Consider the following 14,819-nt stretch of genomic DNA (forward strand, 5'->3'; position numbering starts at 1 on the left):
GAGGGGCGTGAGGCATTTAAAGCCCGGGGACAGGACCGCGAGGTTCCAGAGAGGACCAGAGCTGTGCTCCTGTCACTGTGTGCGCCGGTGGCAGGGCCCAGGCAGTTCAATAGAAGCATTCAGTAGCAAGGAGAGCAGTGATGCTGTTTATATTCCTTTGAAGGAATCGGGCACGGGTTTCATTGAAAGCCACGACTCAGTGGCACCTTCCGCTTCCATCCTCCACCTCAGCATCTTGGTGCAGACACAGCCTCGTACAAGCATCAGGCTCAGCTCCTCCATTTAGCCCAGTTCATAAGAATATGTTTGCTGCTGCTCAGCCCTTTCGAGCTTGGACAAAAGATCAGTTCTCCGGAGCTCCTTGAGGCTGACCACACTGAAGTCAGTAAATCCTATCTCGTTGGACTTTGCATCTTACTTTTCTTACGGTTTATGTAAGCTGGGCACAAATGCACAGACCAACATGTATGTGCATGTGCTTGGGGTTAGAAAACCCAGCCTCCAGGTAGTTCTGTGGATTGTTTTTGTATAGGGAGGGCAAGCTCCGTAAGATTTTTAAAGTATCTGACAGCTAAGTGGAAGCAAACGCCAAAAAAAAAAAAATCAGTAAGTGAGGGAGTGGTTGCTTGTGAGGTGCTGAGAACACAGCACAGTTAAAGCCCGGCTCTTTGCCTTCCTGGCTTGCAAAACCAACCCACTGCTTTCTGATCCCCCACGTGCACGCTCTTTCCGGATCACAGACTCTTTGTGCATGACATCTCTTAGATACAGCCTTTCACATATAACTGCACAGGTGAGTCTTGAGGAAGTTCTCTTTTTTTTTACCACATGTACCTACAAACTTGGAATAAGTTACACAGACCCCAGTTCATTTAATGCTCTCTACTCACACTGCCTGTCTCCCTTTGCCCCTCTCTCGCTTCCTACATAGACAGTGAATTCTTTGGGGAGAAGATAAACATTGTGCTCTGATGCTTGAATCACATCTATTCATAGCCTCTGTGGCAGAACAGGTTGTCTTAGCACAATGCAGAAATATGTTTATCTTTGGCAAACATGCTTTTCCTTCTGTTCCTCCTGAATGTTTGGGTGCCAGTTCAGATTCTGGCTCTTGAATCTTTCCTGCAGCTCAGAAACACGGCTGACACGTGACACAGCGTGTTGCAATAGCTCATGTCAGCTGCAAAAGTTCAGCCGGTCACAGGGCCTTACTAAGTCAACAGTGCTGGGAGATTCACGAGTGATGTGGTGAAGTGAAGCAAGTGCTGCACTGCGATTTGTGGTTGCCAGCCAGGTGCCGGAGGGTTTGTGTTTACATTAATCGTGGTTCAGTTATCTGTTTTTAAAAACAGAAGTTTGATTTATTGCCTGGCTCTTCAGAATCCAAAAGCTCTCCTAGCCTTCTTAGGTTCAGTAGGTCTGCAGAATCCTCAGTGATGATCCAGCTTGAACTAGGTTCTTGTCTTCACCATAGACAGATACTCAGGCTCCTTACAGAGGTGCACAGAAGTAAAACAAGAGCCAGTGGTCATAAACTGCACCAGAGAGGAGGTGGTTCTTGGAGAGTTTTCAAGATTCAACTAAACAAATCCCTGAGCAACCCATCTGAACTCATTTGGAGACTTCTCATGGTCTGTTCCAACCTGACTAAAATATTTAGAGTGGGTGGCTAAGAAAGAGACTGGAGGAAGACATGATCCTCTCCAAGCATATAAAGGAGAAAAACAATATTCCACCCTTCTAGAACAGAAACTTAAACTGCAGTATGAAAGACTTAGGTGAAACGTGAGGATGATCTTTCTAGTGCTAAGTATGGTGAAGTCGTGGGATGGGCTGGTTGGGGAAGGGAAGAGACCTGCAATCACTGAGGTTAGTAAGACAGGGCAGAATTCTTTTTGTCTGCTCTTTGCATAGGCAAGGGACCAGCTGCTTCATGGGGTCTCTTAAGCTCTGTTTTTCACCAGATCTGATGTATGGCACAGACACTTCCATATTAACATATGTAAATAATAGGTCTTATTTGAGTCTGTCTACATCAAAGCCTTCTCAGTGTACTGATAGAAAATGTCCAGATAAAAGCTTTCTTTTTCTTAGTAATATGTAAATCACTACTCACATGAATTAACATAATTGGGGAAGAAAACCTGAGTGGTTCTCTGCCTTCTATTAATCTACACTAAACGTGAGATCTGGAGCACATAAAACTGTGGCAAAGTCTTTATAAGTGAGCATCCTTGGATTTGTTTGCATAAGCAGCCCTTTTCTGCCAACCCTGTGTAGTCTACCGAACACCACCGCGACAGACAAAGCAATTCGTCTTCCCAAGGCTGATCAGCAATGACTGAATTTTAAATAGACCAAGTAAACAAAGCATCAGGGTTTGAACTGGTTGACGGTTTTGTGGCAAAGTATTTTCCCTGATGACTACTCAATGCCTTTTAAAGGTTACACCCTTTGTCCCTCAAATCTTCATTCGTCTAAAGAGAAACCAATACTGTGATTATATATAGAGCTACCTTTATGCCTGAGATACCTTCACTGATACGTTGTCAGTAGGAAAATACTTGGGTGGCAATATTCAAGCGCAGCGGAAATGACGAGAAGATCGTATTTGTCTACTAACAGTTGCGAGTCGCATTCAGGATTTGAGAGGTTAGAGCTGGAACCTGCATCTGGCAACAGAAAATCATATTAACTTGAAAAGACTCCAGCACAACCTGGACAATTAATTCAAATCTCAAGTTTAGCCATAAAAAAATCCTCAACTTTTTCTTGCTAATACACTTTTCTTGAGTGGGGCCACAATTCATCCTCAGCTCAAGCACTGATTGTGCTCTCTGTTGATAGCATGGCAAGAGAACCAGAATACAAGTAATTTTATAAATAATATAAATGTGTGATATGACTGCATGCCTTTCTTTCAAGAACGTAGAACTTCTACAGTAAAGGTTCACCCCTAAAACATTTCTCTAAATGTTTTAAAGGACCAAATACAGACAAAAAGCCCAACAAAAAAACACAAAACAAAGCTAAACAAAGAAACAAAAAAGCATTAATGGCAGCATTCACTAGCATGTAGTAGTTAACAATGAGTGAAATGAAACCTGATCTCAGTAGGATTTCTTTATCATTAAAGATTGTGATGAAGCCCTTACACTTTTATTACTTATTGAGCAATTTGCCCTTGTGCAAACCTGGTACCTCAAAAAAACCCTTGAGCCAAGGAGAGCCGGTTACAACGTTGTTTCCCTTTGGACCATCGACAGCACGGACCTACCTGGACTTTGTCCTGGATATACCTGAGAACTTTATCAGTTCCAGAAAACACACCACAGCTAAACCCTCTTTGTGCTCCTCGTGCAATGTGTGTTACAAGTGGGTCAGAGGACAGGAGCGTTGCAGCAGGAGCTCCTCTTCCGTAGTGTTGGTAAAATGGCCGGTACTTGAAAGATTAGAGTAGCATTAAAATGGAAAGAGGGAACAGAGGAGTAAAAAAAAATCAGCCCTCCTCCCCACATTATTTGAAGAGCATTAAGCAATACTTCCAGTATTTTCTGTGGGGTTTTTAATTCTCTCTTGCCAAGGCAATAAGTGAATGTTTGCAAGGCTGCAGTGGTGATGGGGAAATAAAATGATTGTCTGAACTGAGTTAAAAACTGCTCAGCATGACTGAAGGGCAGTAAATTGGGTGGTTAAAATGTTCTCAAGCTGCAACTGGTACAGATCCTGTTGCAACGGTAATTCGAACAATAAGTAAAGAGAAACCATCAGGTTGAATTTTTTTATTTTAATTTTTTAAAAAAAATTCTGAGGATTTAGCTCTAAAGTGAATTCTTTATCGCAAGTGTTTGGTTATTAGTAGGAAAGTGGGGCACGCATATTTTAGATGAGATGCACAAACACTGTCACAGCAAGATCATTCAGCACTGCTTTACCACCTGGATTATTTTACATTTATTGCTCTTGAGAAAAGAATTATCTGAGGAGCAAGAGACATTTTAAGCCCAGATACTATATTTTTAGTGCGGTTGATGGCACATCACATACCCACTCTATAATCTTTGATACAGCTTCAGATCCCTTATAACCATTATGTTTTCTCTGGTTTTACTTTCTCTGTTTTTAAACTGAGGGTTCTTTGATGGAGGGTAGTGGATAAAGCTTTCTGATAAATGTAGCAGGCACCTGAACAGCTTTATAGCACAGGCGCTTTATGAATTATGTTTAATTTGTGTTTCCAGTTAGATTCCTGTTAGTTATTTCCTATTTATTTTATTTTTAAAGGGGATCAGCCATAGCAAGAATCATTGGCAAAAATGTCCATAAGTCAAACAGATTTGATCCTACTGTCAAGATGTGGGTATTTGAAGAGATGATCAATGGAAGAAAACTCTCAGAAATAATCAACCAGGAACATGAAAATGTTAAATATCTGTCTGGATACAAGATACCAAAAAATGTGGTGAGTTGAAGAAAATATAAGAAAATAAAATATTTCAGCTATAAGGGAGGCAACATCTGGGAAAATCAAAACTAGGAAGCAAGCCACTGCTTCATTCTGGTTTGCCACCTAAGTCACTCTAATATTGACATGTAACTCTGAAGTATAACTCACTTCTCTCCTGTGTCACACGTGACTTCAGACACCCGGGTCGGTTGCGTGTCGGGTGCTGGTAACGTGCCATTCTCCTCTCTGGCAGAAATCAGCATAAGGCTGGAAATGACAGGCAGAGATTTGTCAACACAGAGTTCAGATATTTCAAACCTACAAGCATCTTCTGGAAAAAAAAGGGAAGGCTATCATTTTCCCTTCTACTAAAAAAGAAATGAGCAGTCCAGCTAAAAGCTGTGGTTCGCAAGGAGACAAATCATGAGCTGTCAGCTCGTGGGTGATTTTGAGAGAGCAACACACTGCAGTAATTAACCCTGCTGCAAGTTCCACTAAAAATATAAGGCATTTAATTTTCATGACTATTGAAAATACCAAGTTACTCATCTCAAATTAACCAGCTTAGATAATTTACGGCTACGGAGGCAAGCAAGTTGAGGGGTTTGGGCTGTTCAAGGTTTTGCCCAATGCCACTGTTTTGTGAATTAAAGCAAGCCACGTTTCTGGAACAGCCGCAGCTGTAAAAGGGAAGTTCACACGCTGCACATGGTGGGACTCCTTTCTTGGCCAGTGGCTATATTTAGTATTGCGTTTAGCGCTGCGACTGCCTATCTGCACTCCTGTGGTTTGAACTTGGCACACAGTTCTCCTGGGTTACAGCTGACTTGTCGCTGTTATTTTTACAGCCCTCTAGCAGATCAACAGGCTTGACAGCATCACTTGAGCCTCATCCTGTCTGTTGCAAGTTCTGAGGCTTTACCAGCAGAGAGATCAGGGGGCTGCAGTAAAGCCCGGAGGGACCCTCACACCTCCATTTCCCACCAGGGAAAAAACCAAGCAAAAAAAACCCCCAATGTATTTTTTCCTTGCATTGCTCTGCAGCATTTTGGAGAGACAGCAGCACTGCCTATACCATGTCAGCAGCCTCTGACCTGCTCCCGCTTTGCCGTTTTCCCTGGCAGCAGGCCTGGTTCTCCCACTGGGAGCCTTGCTTGGCTCCAAGGCAGAGCGCTCCAGGGCTGTGCCCAAGGGCCACGTCTCTCTGATGTAAACTGCTTGTGGCAGCAGGCTCGAATCCACCGGCCCTTGCCTCCGTAGCCTGGTGTGAATTGTCGCTGGGAGTAACACTAGCATTTGGAGGAAGATACAGCTTGCAAGTTATTAAGTATGTTGGGTACATTTTTCTAACTGTTGGTCAAACAAACAACCAACTTATCCCACCCCAAATGTGATAATCACCTCTGCCTTTTGGTGTAGCTTATTCCTGAGTTGCTCTCAGCTGGTGACCTGTGGAAACTAAAGTCTGCCGTGTCTCATCACACTGCTTCATTCTCCTGCTCCCTGGTGCTATCACTCATGCCAGCAGAACCATATGAGGTCACTCAGTATCTTCAGGGACCACGTGAAGAAGCTGAATCAGCAAAGGGGCTCCTTGGGACACTGCAAGTTTAGGAAGTGTATTGCCTTCCCCAGATTATCCATACAAGGTTGAGATGGGAGACAACTTAGAAACAAAATCATGAAGAAATCCAAACCCAGAACAGTTAGATTGCTTTGGATATTTCAGAAGAGAGCTAGCAGGTATGCCAGGCCGCTAGTTAAAGACATTTGCAACATGTCTTCAATGGCTTTGGCTCGTCGGTATCTTGCAAGGTGTGAGGATTCCTACCTGGGGCTCATGTGAGTTGTCACTCTTGTCCCAGGTGGCTGTACCCGACGTGGTTGAAGCAACAAACGGGGCAGACATTTTAGTGTTTGTTCTGCCACATCAATTCATTGGAAGAATCTGCGAGCAGATTGCAGGCCAGATAAAACCTGGGACATTCGGGATTTCACTGATCAAGGTAAGCTGGCATCTCCACAAGACTCAATCTGCACGGAGTAAATAAACTGGTGCCGTCCTCAGCTGCACGCTCTGCATAAACACACGCATTTCCTTCTGCAAAAGTTAAAACTTGCCCAGCTTCTGCCAGCCCTTCTGCTGCTCACATGGGCACAGAGAGGAAAGGATGGGGCAACCCAGCTGGGCTAAGAGTAACTGTCGTTGCCAGCCGTCTTTAGCCTGGATCGGCTCCCACTGGGACCAGCATGGAGGTGAAAATGGGCACAGAGAGGGCTACGTAAGCTGGTGGTGCTGGCAGAAAAAAATACACAGACTACAGCCTCAATTAACTCTTAGCTGGAAAGAGCACTGGGTCGAAGTGCCTCTTCCAAATACATGCTAAAGCTGTTCTTGGCAGTGTTAAAATGGCACGATAACGCTAATGATTTTGCTGAACTGAAGCAATTTCAATCACAAACTGAGGAATCTCTTTTTAAGTTTAGAGATACTAAATTATCATAATCTTAAATTAATATTTTAGGAGAACGTCAAGCTAAAAGCCAGAGGCAAAGCTTAGGGATATAGTCTACTGTTCCTTCTTTTGATTGCATTGAAGAAAATATCCAATTTTAAATTGTAATGAAAGAAATATTAGTTTTCAGGCTGCCACACCAGCTCTTCCTACCTTCCCTTCTTTTTTTCCCCCGTAGAAATTATCTCACAAGCAGCAGTACACAGAGAAGAAGGTGGGAGAGGAAGGAAATTCCTGCAAGTTTTCTTCTTCCTTTAGCTTAAAAAAACCCAAACAAGATAGTTCTGTATACTCCTTAATACCAATGAAGCACTAGGCAAAGCATAGGGATATAGTCTACTGTTCCTTCTTTTGACTGCATTGAAGAAAATATCCCATTTTAAATTGTAATGAAAGAAACATAATTCAAGTTTTCAGGCTGCCGTACCAGCTCTTCCTACCTTCCCTTTTTTTTCCCCCGTAGAAATTATCTCACAAGCAGCAGTACACAGAGAAGAAGGTGGGAGAGGAAGGAAATTCCTGCAAGTTTTCTTCTTCCTTTAGCTTAAAAAAACCCAAACAAGATAGTTCTGTATACTCCTTAATACCAATGAAGCACTCAGATTAATACTTAGATCTTGCAAAAAAGCCACCGCTTGCAGCCTTAATTTAAAAGTCTAGTTCTGCACTACAGGAATTTAACACAAAGGAAAAATACAGCATCAAAGACAGCCTCGAGACAGCTGCACTAGATGTGAGGCCTCTTGCAGCGTTAATTCGACTGTCACTGCCTTCTCCCTGAACTTGCCTTCAATTTGCAATTATCAAAGTACAGACCCAGAGCATTTGTATTAATGGCTAATGCTAGCAAATATAAGGCTCAAATCCTTCCAATTAAAACCAGAAAGCTGCAGGCAATAGAACACCTTTACTGGTGCTCTACTGCTGGCGTTTTCCTGTTCTAATAACTCAGCTTCGACTGTTGTCTTTTATTCAGGGCATTGATGAGGGTCCCGACGGCCTGAAGCTCATATCTGACCTCATTCGAGAGAAACTGAAAATAGAAATCAGCGTGCTTATGGGAGCCAACATAGCCAAAGAAGTGGCTGATGAGAAGTTCTGTGAAACCACCATCGGTAATTATCGCAAAGAGCAAATCAGAGCCGCGAGCTGGGCTTTAACCTTGCCTGTGGCCAGGCAGCGGGATAACCTCCGGAGGGAGCAGAGGGATGCGGTGGGTCCCGTGTGGTTTCTGAGGGGTGCGGTGCCCGCTGGGCTCCTTCAGGGAGGCAGTGTGATTGCCCAGGAGGTTGGTGCTGGCAGGATCAGATCCAAACTAACAGCAGGTTTCGGTGCTCAGAGCAAATTTCATCCATTTAAAAAAAAAAATAAAAAATAGAGCTTGATCCTGTTCTTTCAGGGGCTGGCAAGAGACACCTTTTGTGTCTGTACAGCTCAGCACAGAGCACCTCAGCAGCTGATTTGTTATACAGTCTAGATAGAGAAATGTAATCAGAAGCTTGTATGTGCTCATGCTCCCTGGGGTGTATTTCTCCGTTTGTCATATGTCTTTGTTTGAAAAAACAAAAACAAAACAAAAAAAAAAAAGCAACCCCCCAAAACCTCAGTAACATACTGTTCCTCTCTCTCACTCAGACTGCTTGCCAAGACATAGCCTCAGATCCTCCCAGAGCTGGGTCTGACCTGACTTGCAAAGTTCATCCAAAGTTTTAAAACCCATTGATTTTTGAAGTCAGCTAAAATTCAATTTATTTCCATGGCTAGGGAAGACAGAAAAATAAATTACTGTTGCACCATTGTTCCTTTGCCTTGCAAATGTTACAGTAACAGTGAAGACTGTACCAGCTGGGCACGTATTACTGGCAGAGTTACTAGGCACAAATAGGACTAGAGACAATTGGGAGAGTTGAGCAATGTTGGTTTTCTTGGGGGGAGCTTAACTTCTGCTGGCCCAGTTTTCAGCCATGCAGTGATGATGACTGTGCAGGGAGCTTTGCCCCTTGCTTTTGTGCTCATGGAAAACTACACAGCCCAGAAACAGCCACCACTAAGAGACCAGGTATACCCCAAAATCAATCATTGTGAAAGACAAGAGAAGCAAACCCAAAGCTTCTCGTGAGATGAGGCAGAAACCACACAGCTATCAGAGTGCTGCAGCCCAGGCTCATTTTCTCAAAATCCCAGAGAACCCCTCCAGGAGCAACAGCTGGAAAACAGAGCAGCTCCTCACTGCTGAGCTCTCCCTGAAGGAAACCGAGCTGCCATGAAAATGAAGTGAAACCCTGCTCAAAAGTCTTTGCCCATCTGGCCAAGGACTCTCCAGATAAAGGCAAACCTCACCCCCGTGACCACTGAGAGCTCTCTACCCTTCCCTTCCGTACCTGGGGCGAGCACTGTAACGTCACAATAATGACACAAATGTTTCAGCAATGCCAACGTTCAGCTTCATCAGCTGTGGATCGGCTTGTAATTGGCAACTAATTGGGCATAAATCTGATTTGCACCCCACAGCAATACTTAGCAGTTATGCCGAGTAGCAATTACACCTTTGTGCCGTACAAAGCAATTTGCAGGGTTCCTGGTTATACAAGCTTTCTCAGGCAAAAAGCTGCATCAGGGGCTACTTGTAAGCTCTTTAAAGTGTTATTAAGCAATGCCTGGTCAATGTCCTGGGACTTGCATCTATTTAACACTGGCTTCCAGCAGCAGGAACCACTGTGACACAAATCTCTTGTTTAGCAACACCTAGTTAATGGGACTGCAAAACTTGAAATGGATCCTGGGACATTATTTCAGATTTCAGTTAATTGTGTCTCTGAAATGCTGCAAAAACACTAAAAAAAATCCTTCCTTCTCACAGGGTGTAAGAATAAAAAACAAGGGGAAATCTTTAAAGAATTAATGCAGACCCCCAATTTCAGGATTACCGTGGTGCTTGACTCTGATACAGTGGAGATTTGTGGAGCCTTAAAAGTAAGTGATTTCAAACCAAAATGTTATTATTAGGGCTGAATTCTACCCTCACCTGAGTCTTCTGTAAGCCACAGCGTCTATTGTGAGTCCTGCCACCGTGTGATCGAGTGAGTGCAGACAAGACATGTAGTTCACTTGCCAGTTTTCCAACCTGCAAAAAAGGGAAAAAATAGTTTAAAACATAACTGTTGGCAAAACAGTTGTGTTTTTATCTTTATTTACCCTAGGTGCCTCTGCTTCTGAGGGCAGAATTTAATTTGCTGTAGTTTCTTCTCTGCGTGTTGTAAGCACATGGAACAAAGAGCTACTACACGGAGTAGCTTCCACTGATAGCTTATTTGCATGGTTCAGGTACTAACCTGATAGAAAGTTTGCATCAGAAGCAATGCTCTGTGTTTGCAGCACATTTGTGTAGCGTTCAGTGATGTTGAAATCCCAGGCTGGATCAGAAGCAATAACCAAATCACTGAGTTTCCAATGAGGGGGAACTTTTTTAGTGGGAACTAGTTTAGAAATCTATCCATTTGTACTTAGTAATTCACTTTTCTTTGGAGAAGCAGGGGAATTATTGCCTAGGAAAGAATTGGTCCCATTTAATCCTACATACCAAGATAAAATTGAATCTTGTTCTGGTGAAGACACATTTGTAGGATTTTCTTAAAGCTCAGTGCACGCTGACAAACGGCACATCTGCCCTGACTGTTTCCTTTCCTCCTCTGTATTTCGCACTAAACCGTTTTTAGAACATCGTAGCCGTGGGAGCTGGGTTCTGTGACGGACTGGATTTTGGCGATAATACAAAGGCCGCAGTCATACGTTTGGGCCTTATGGAAATGGTAGCCTTTGCCAAGATGTTCTGCCAAGGACCAGTATCAACAGCCACTTTTCTGGAAAGTTGCGGCGTCGCTGACCTAATCACAACCTGCTATGGGGGACGCAACAGAAAAGTAGCAGAAGCTTTTGCTCGCACAGGAAAAGTAAGGAGGATTTTGAAATATTTTACACTAACTCATGGAGATGTCCCTCTACATTTTACAAAGGCATCATTAGCTGTTTTACCTTTCATGATCACTGCCGGTACTGCAGCAGTATCTCCTCTGATCCAAGTAATCAGTCCCTTCTCTTCTAGTCCATTGAGGAGCTGGAAAATGAGATGCTGAACGGACAAAAGCTGCAAGGTCCTCAGACCTCAGCCGAAGTCTACAAGATTCTGAAACAGAAGAATATGCTTGATAAGTAAGTGCTTTTATCTTAAAAAAGCTGAATCAGAAAGAGATGATGAGTGATTTGAAATCTCCTTAACAGTACATATGTTTGATTATTTGGTTTCTGTAATGACTGCTTTCTACATCTTGGGCCAACACTAGAGCTCAGCTTAGCCCGACCCCTCATCGCCACAGTCAGCAGAATGGGAGGAAGGCTAAACAGCATTAGAAAAACAAGCCACAGACATATAGGAAACCAAAAAAATAATAATCTGAAGGAGCTACCCCAACATCTCCATCCTCCTAAACAAGACTGAAGGCCACACAGAGTCAGCTTGCGGACATGAGCCATGGGTCAAAGGGTTTCTTGTTCTCAGTGAATCGTAGACTGGCCTAGGTTCGAAGGGACCTTAGAGATCATCTAATCCATGGGCAGGGACTCCTCTCAACCAGACCAGGTTACTCAAAGCCTCATCCAACTTGGCCTTGAACATCTCCAGGGAGGGGGCAGCCACAACATCTCTGGGCAATTTATTCCAAAGTCTTGCTGCCCTTGTACTGAAGAATTTCTTCCTAAGGTCCAGTCTAAATCTATTCTCCTTCAACTTAAACCCATTTCCCCTTGTCCTATCGCTGGACACTCTTGTAAAAAGTCCCTCCCCAGCCTTCCTGTAGGTTCCCTTCAGGTATTGGAAGGCAGCTGTTAGGTCCCCCCGGAGTCTTCTCTTTTCCAGACTGAACAATCTCAGCTCCCGCAGCCTGTCCCCATAGCAGAGGTGCTCCAGCCCCTGGATCATCCTTGTGGCCTCCTCTGAACACGCTCCAACAGATCCACGTCCCTCTTATGTTGGGGACAGCAGAACTGGACGCAGTATTCAAGGTGGGGTCTCACGGTCTCACAAGAGCAGAGTAAAGGGGAAGAAGCACTGTAACAGCTTTGCAGCAATGCTGCTCTCAGTGCAAGCGGTACCTAGGTGATCTCAGTATAAAATTTGGGACCATATTCCTAACAAAAATTTTTTACATGCATTGAATAGGTAATACGTGTTGATTATCAATGCTTTATGCCACAAATAACACTGAGATAAGAAGTACTTCTAATTGTTTGGGATGATGTAAGATTATTTATAATTGGAAATCTTTGTCTTAGCTTACATGGTAGAACAGCAGAACTTCCCTCCATCCCATTCCCCCTCGTACATTAATGGTGCTGAGAGGTCAAACGCAACTAAATGAATACTTTTAGAATTATAATAGATACACTTTTAGAATTATAATAGATACAGAAGATTTGAGTGTTGTTATCTTTCAAAAACGAGAAAGAAATCTCATTTTGACAGGACACGATCTTTAAATCAAAGCTTGATCTAATAAGTATCCTGTAACTGCACTTAGTTATACACTCAGCTCCAAGTCATTCAGTGGACTCATTTTTTACCACATAATGACTAACACAGCTTGCAAAAGGGAAGAACCCTTTAAGTCAGGAAAAGATGTCATTAGAATTTAAAAATATTTTTACTCTTTTACATATCAATAATGAATTCCAATAATATACGCATTTTTCACACAGGAGGAAAGAGGGTATGCAATTAATGATTTTTTTTTGTAAATAACTGGATAGGAATTGTCTCCAAAACAGCTTTTTTCTGCTGTCACCCCCAAGAACTGCCCCTAGCTCCTCTGAATTGCCCTATATAGTCTTCCAGTAAAGGCACCCACAAGTTAAAATTATATTGTAAAGAGAGAGAAAAATTTTCCACTTTCCTTTTAGCATAACAAAATTTTTTTTTTTCTGTTATAAATGGAATGGAAATATTTATATAAACTTTAAAAACAATTATCATTGCTACACGGTTCTTTCAGGTTTCCATTATTTACAACCATCTACAAGATCTGCTACGAGGGTCAGTCGATCCAGGATTTCATCACGTGCCTGCAGAACCACCCAGAGCACATTTAGAGACCCCCTCTCCTCACCTCGTCGCATTCTTGCCTTTCCAGGACTCGTGCCTGCTCCACGCCAAATAAAATAGAGGAACAGGTTGTGTGACAACGCTTGCTCTAAAAGCAACAAAGAATGTATTTCAATACCCTCATTTTGAGCGTTAAAAAATCTGCCTTTAATTTCACCATTATACCCAGGGAACAGGAAACGAATGTCAAATTTAACAGTATTTGATCTGAGTCAGCAATGTGGGCCATTCCCTAGAATTACTTTCCTGTTGATTGAAAACACTTCCCCTTGTAATTTCCATAATAAGGGCTCAATCTAGGTCATATGAACCTCAACATTTTGCCTACTAATATTCCTTACAGAACAGCACAAGGTGCAGAAAAATTGAAGAACTCTGGATCCAAACACAACAATTAGAGTAAAAAGAGGTCTGACAGCTGTAAGATGCAATCACATGAGGAAGTGTCAGGTTTCCATAATTCCCCTCAAACACAAATAACATTTTCCATTTTGTGACATTTAGTCCTTCCTTGATTTTGTTTCCTTGTGGAAGCCTCTTTGAAAAAAATAGTTATTGTTACTGTGCTCAGACACACATGAATGTTCAGCAGATGTGTAACTAAAACAGTTTAAGAGGTGGCGAGAAGGAGAAAGAAGAGTTGGTGGGGGGATTGTTTCAAAGTCAAGACTCTGGAAATACACAGTCGTAGTTCAATCTTTGTTAAGCTCACTGTATTCTGTTGAATACAGAATTACTGTTGAAATACAGAAAAAAAAACCTGAATAACCAAATATGTTGATGTTAGCATCGGTATTTCTCAGCAACTCATAGTCCTTAACCGGTAACAGCTGAGAGGGGAGAACTGGAGGCCGACAAGGAGGATGCACGCACAACCCCGCTTGCAGCTCGTGCGATGCCGTTGTTCTGAGGACGGCACAAGTAATGGTGAAAACCCCTCTGATACTTGACTTTTTATACACGCATGAAAACGACCGCTACAGACGCACAGAAACCCTGTAAAATTGCATTTGAAACTGGGCTGCGTTGTAATTCTGCCGGGAAACTCCACTGGAGTGACGGCAGCGCCGCTGCCTGCGCCTTCCTGGGCTGCAGCCTCGCGCCTTGGTCCTGCTGTCGCTTAAGCACTGCACTGTACACTCCAGGGCAGAGATCTCTCTGCTTCTAATTTAAACACAAACTGGTTCATACACCAGGTTTTTTTATTTTGCTACCAATGGCGTTCATTTTAGATAGATACAAGTTTTTACACCTTATAGCTGTACTTGGGTAACTTTACATACCTGATGTTTTTCAGAGTTGAAGCCATCTATGAAATGAACAGTGGCACATTTTATAAGCTTTAATACCCTTTTGAAAGACTCCTGTTTTGAGACAAGGCAAACAAAAAGGAAGAATAACCTACTTTTTCTTTGCTTTATGTGATTTTCCAAAATAGCGGAGAAGAAGGCGTGGTTTTTCACAAAAAAATATTTGCTGACGTACTGCTTGGGGGGGGGGTGTGCAATAAAAGTTGATTATAAAAATGTCTTCACTCTGCATTTTAGAGGAACGTTGCTATGTCTTTCACATTTACCAGAGTAATATATATATATATATAGATGTATTGTGATTATAAATATATTGTAAAAATCTTAAGTCTCACAGCTAGCAAAGCTGGCTTGAGTACCAGGAACAGTGGCTGGGGCACCCCCGGGGCCCT

The 14,819-nt window shown here is 42.8% G+C and overlaps 1 protein-coding gene across 1 annotated transcript; it reads left to right on the top strand.

Moving 5' to 3' along the window:
- The first annotated feature begins 4,290 nt into the window (after positions 1-4,290).
- On the top strand, positions 4,291-13,104 carry LOC104271539 (glycerol-3-phosphate dehydrogenase [NAD(+)], cytoplasmic-like). Its single transcript, XM_009866233.1, has 7 exons — positions 4,291-4,462; positions 6,313-6,453; positions 7,940-8,078; positions 9,824-9,936; positions 10,680-10,913; positions 11,066-11,172; positions 13,008-13,104. Exons 1-7 carry the CDS (start codon positions 4,355-4,357, stop codon positions 13,102-13,104), a joined length of 939 nt encoding a protein of 312 aa, XP_009864535.1. The 5' UTR covers positions 4,291-4,354.
- Positions 13,105-14,819: the final 1,715 nt, after the last annotated feature.

This window comes from Apaloderma vittatum, unplaced genomic scaffold (genome assembly GCF_000703405.1).
Source record: "Apaloderma vittatum isolate BGI_N311 unplaced genomic scaffold, ASM70340v1 scaffold10103, whole genome shotgun sequence".
NCBI classification, from domain to species: domain Eukaryota; kingdom Metazoa; phylum Chordata; class Aves; order Trogoniformes; family Trogonidae; genus Apaloderma; species Apaloderma vittatum.

What these genes read in the sequence shown, in the direction of transcription:
- LOC104271539 (XM_009866233.1), top strand. Translation starts at nt 4,355, where the DNA reads ATGTGGGTATTTGAAGAGATGATCAATGGAAGAAAACTCTCAGAAATA. An exon ending in CTTTTGCTCGCACAGGAAAA is followed by an intron (nt 10,914 to 11,065) that starts GTAAGGAGGATT and finishes CTTCTCTTCTAG; the next exon opens with TCCATTGAGGAGCTGGAAAA. An exon ending in CAGAAGAATATGCTTGATAA is followed by an intron (nt 11,173 to 13,007) that starts GTAAGTGCTTTT and finishes CGGTTCTTTCAG; the next exon opens with GTTTCCATTATTTACAACCA.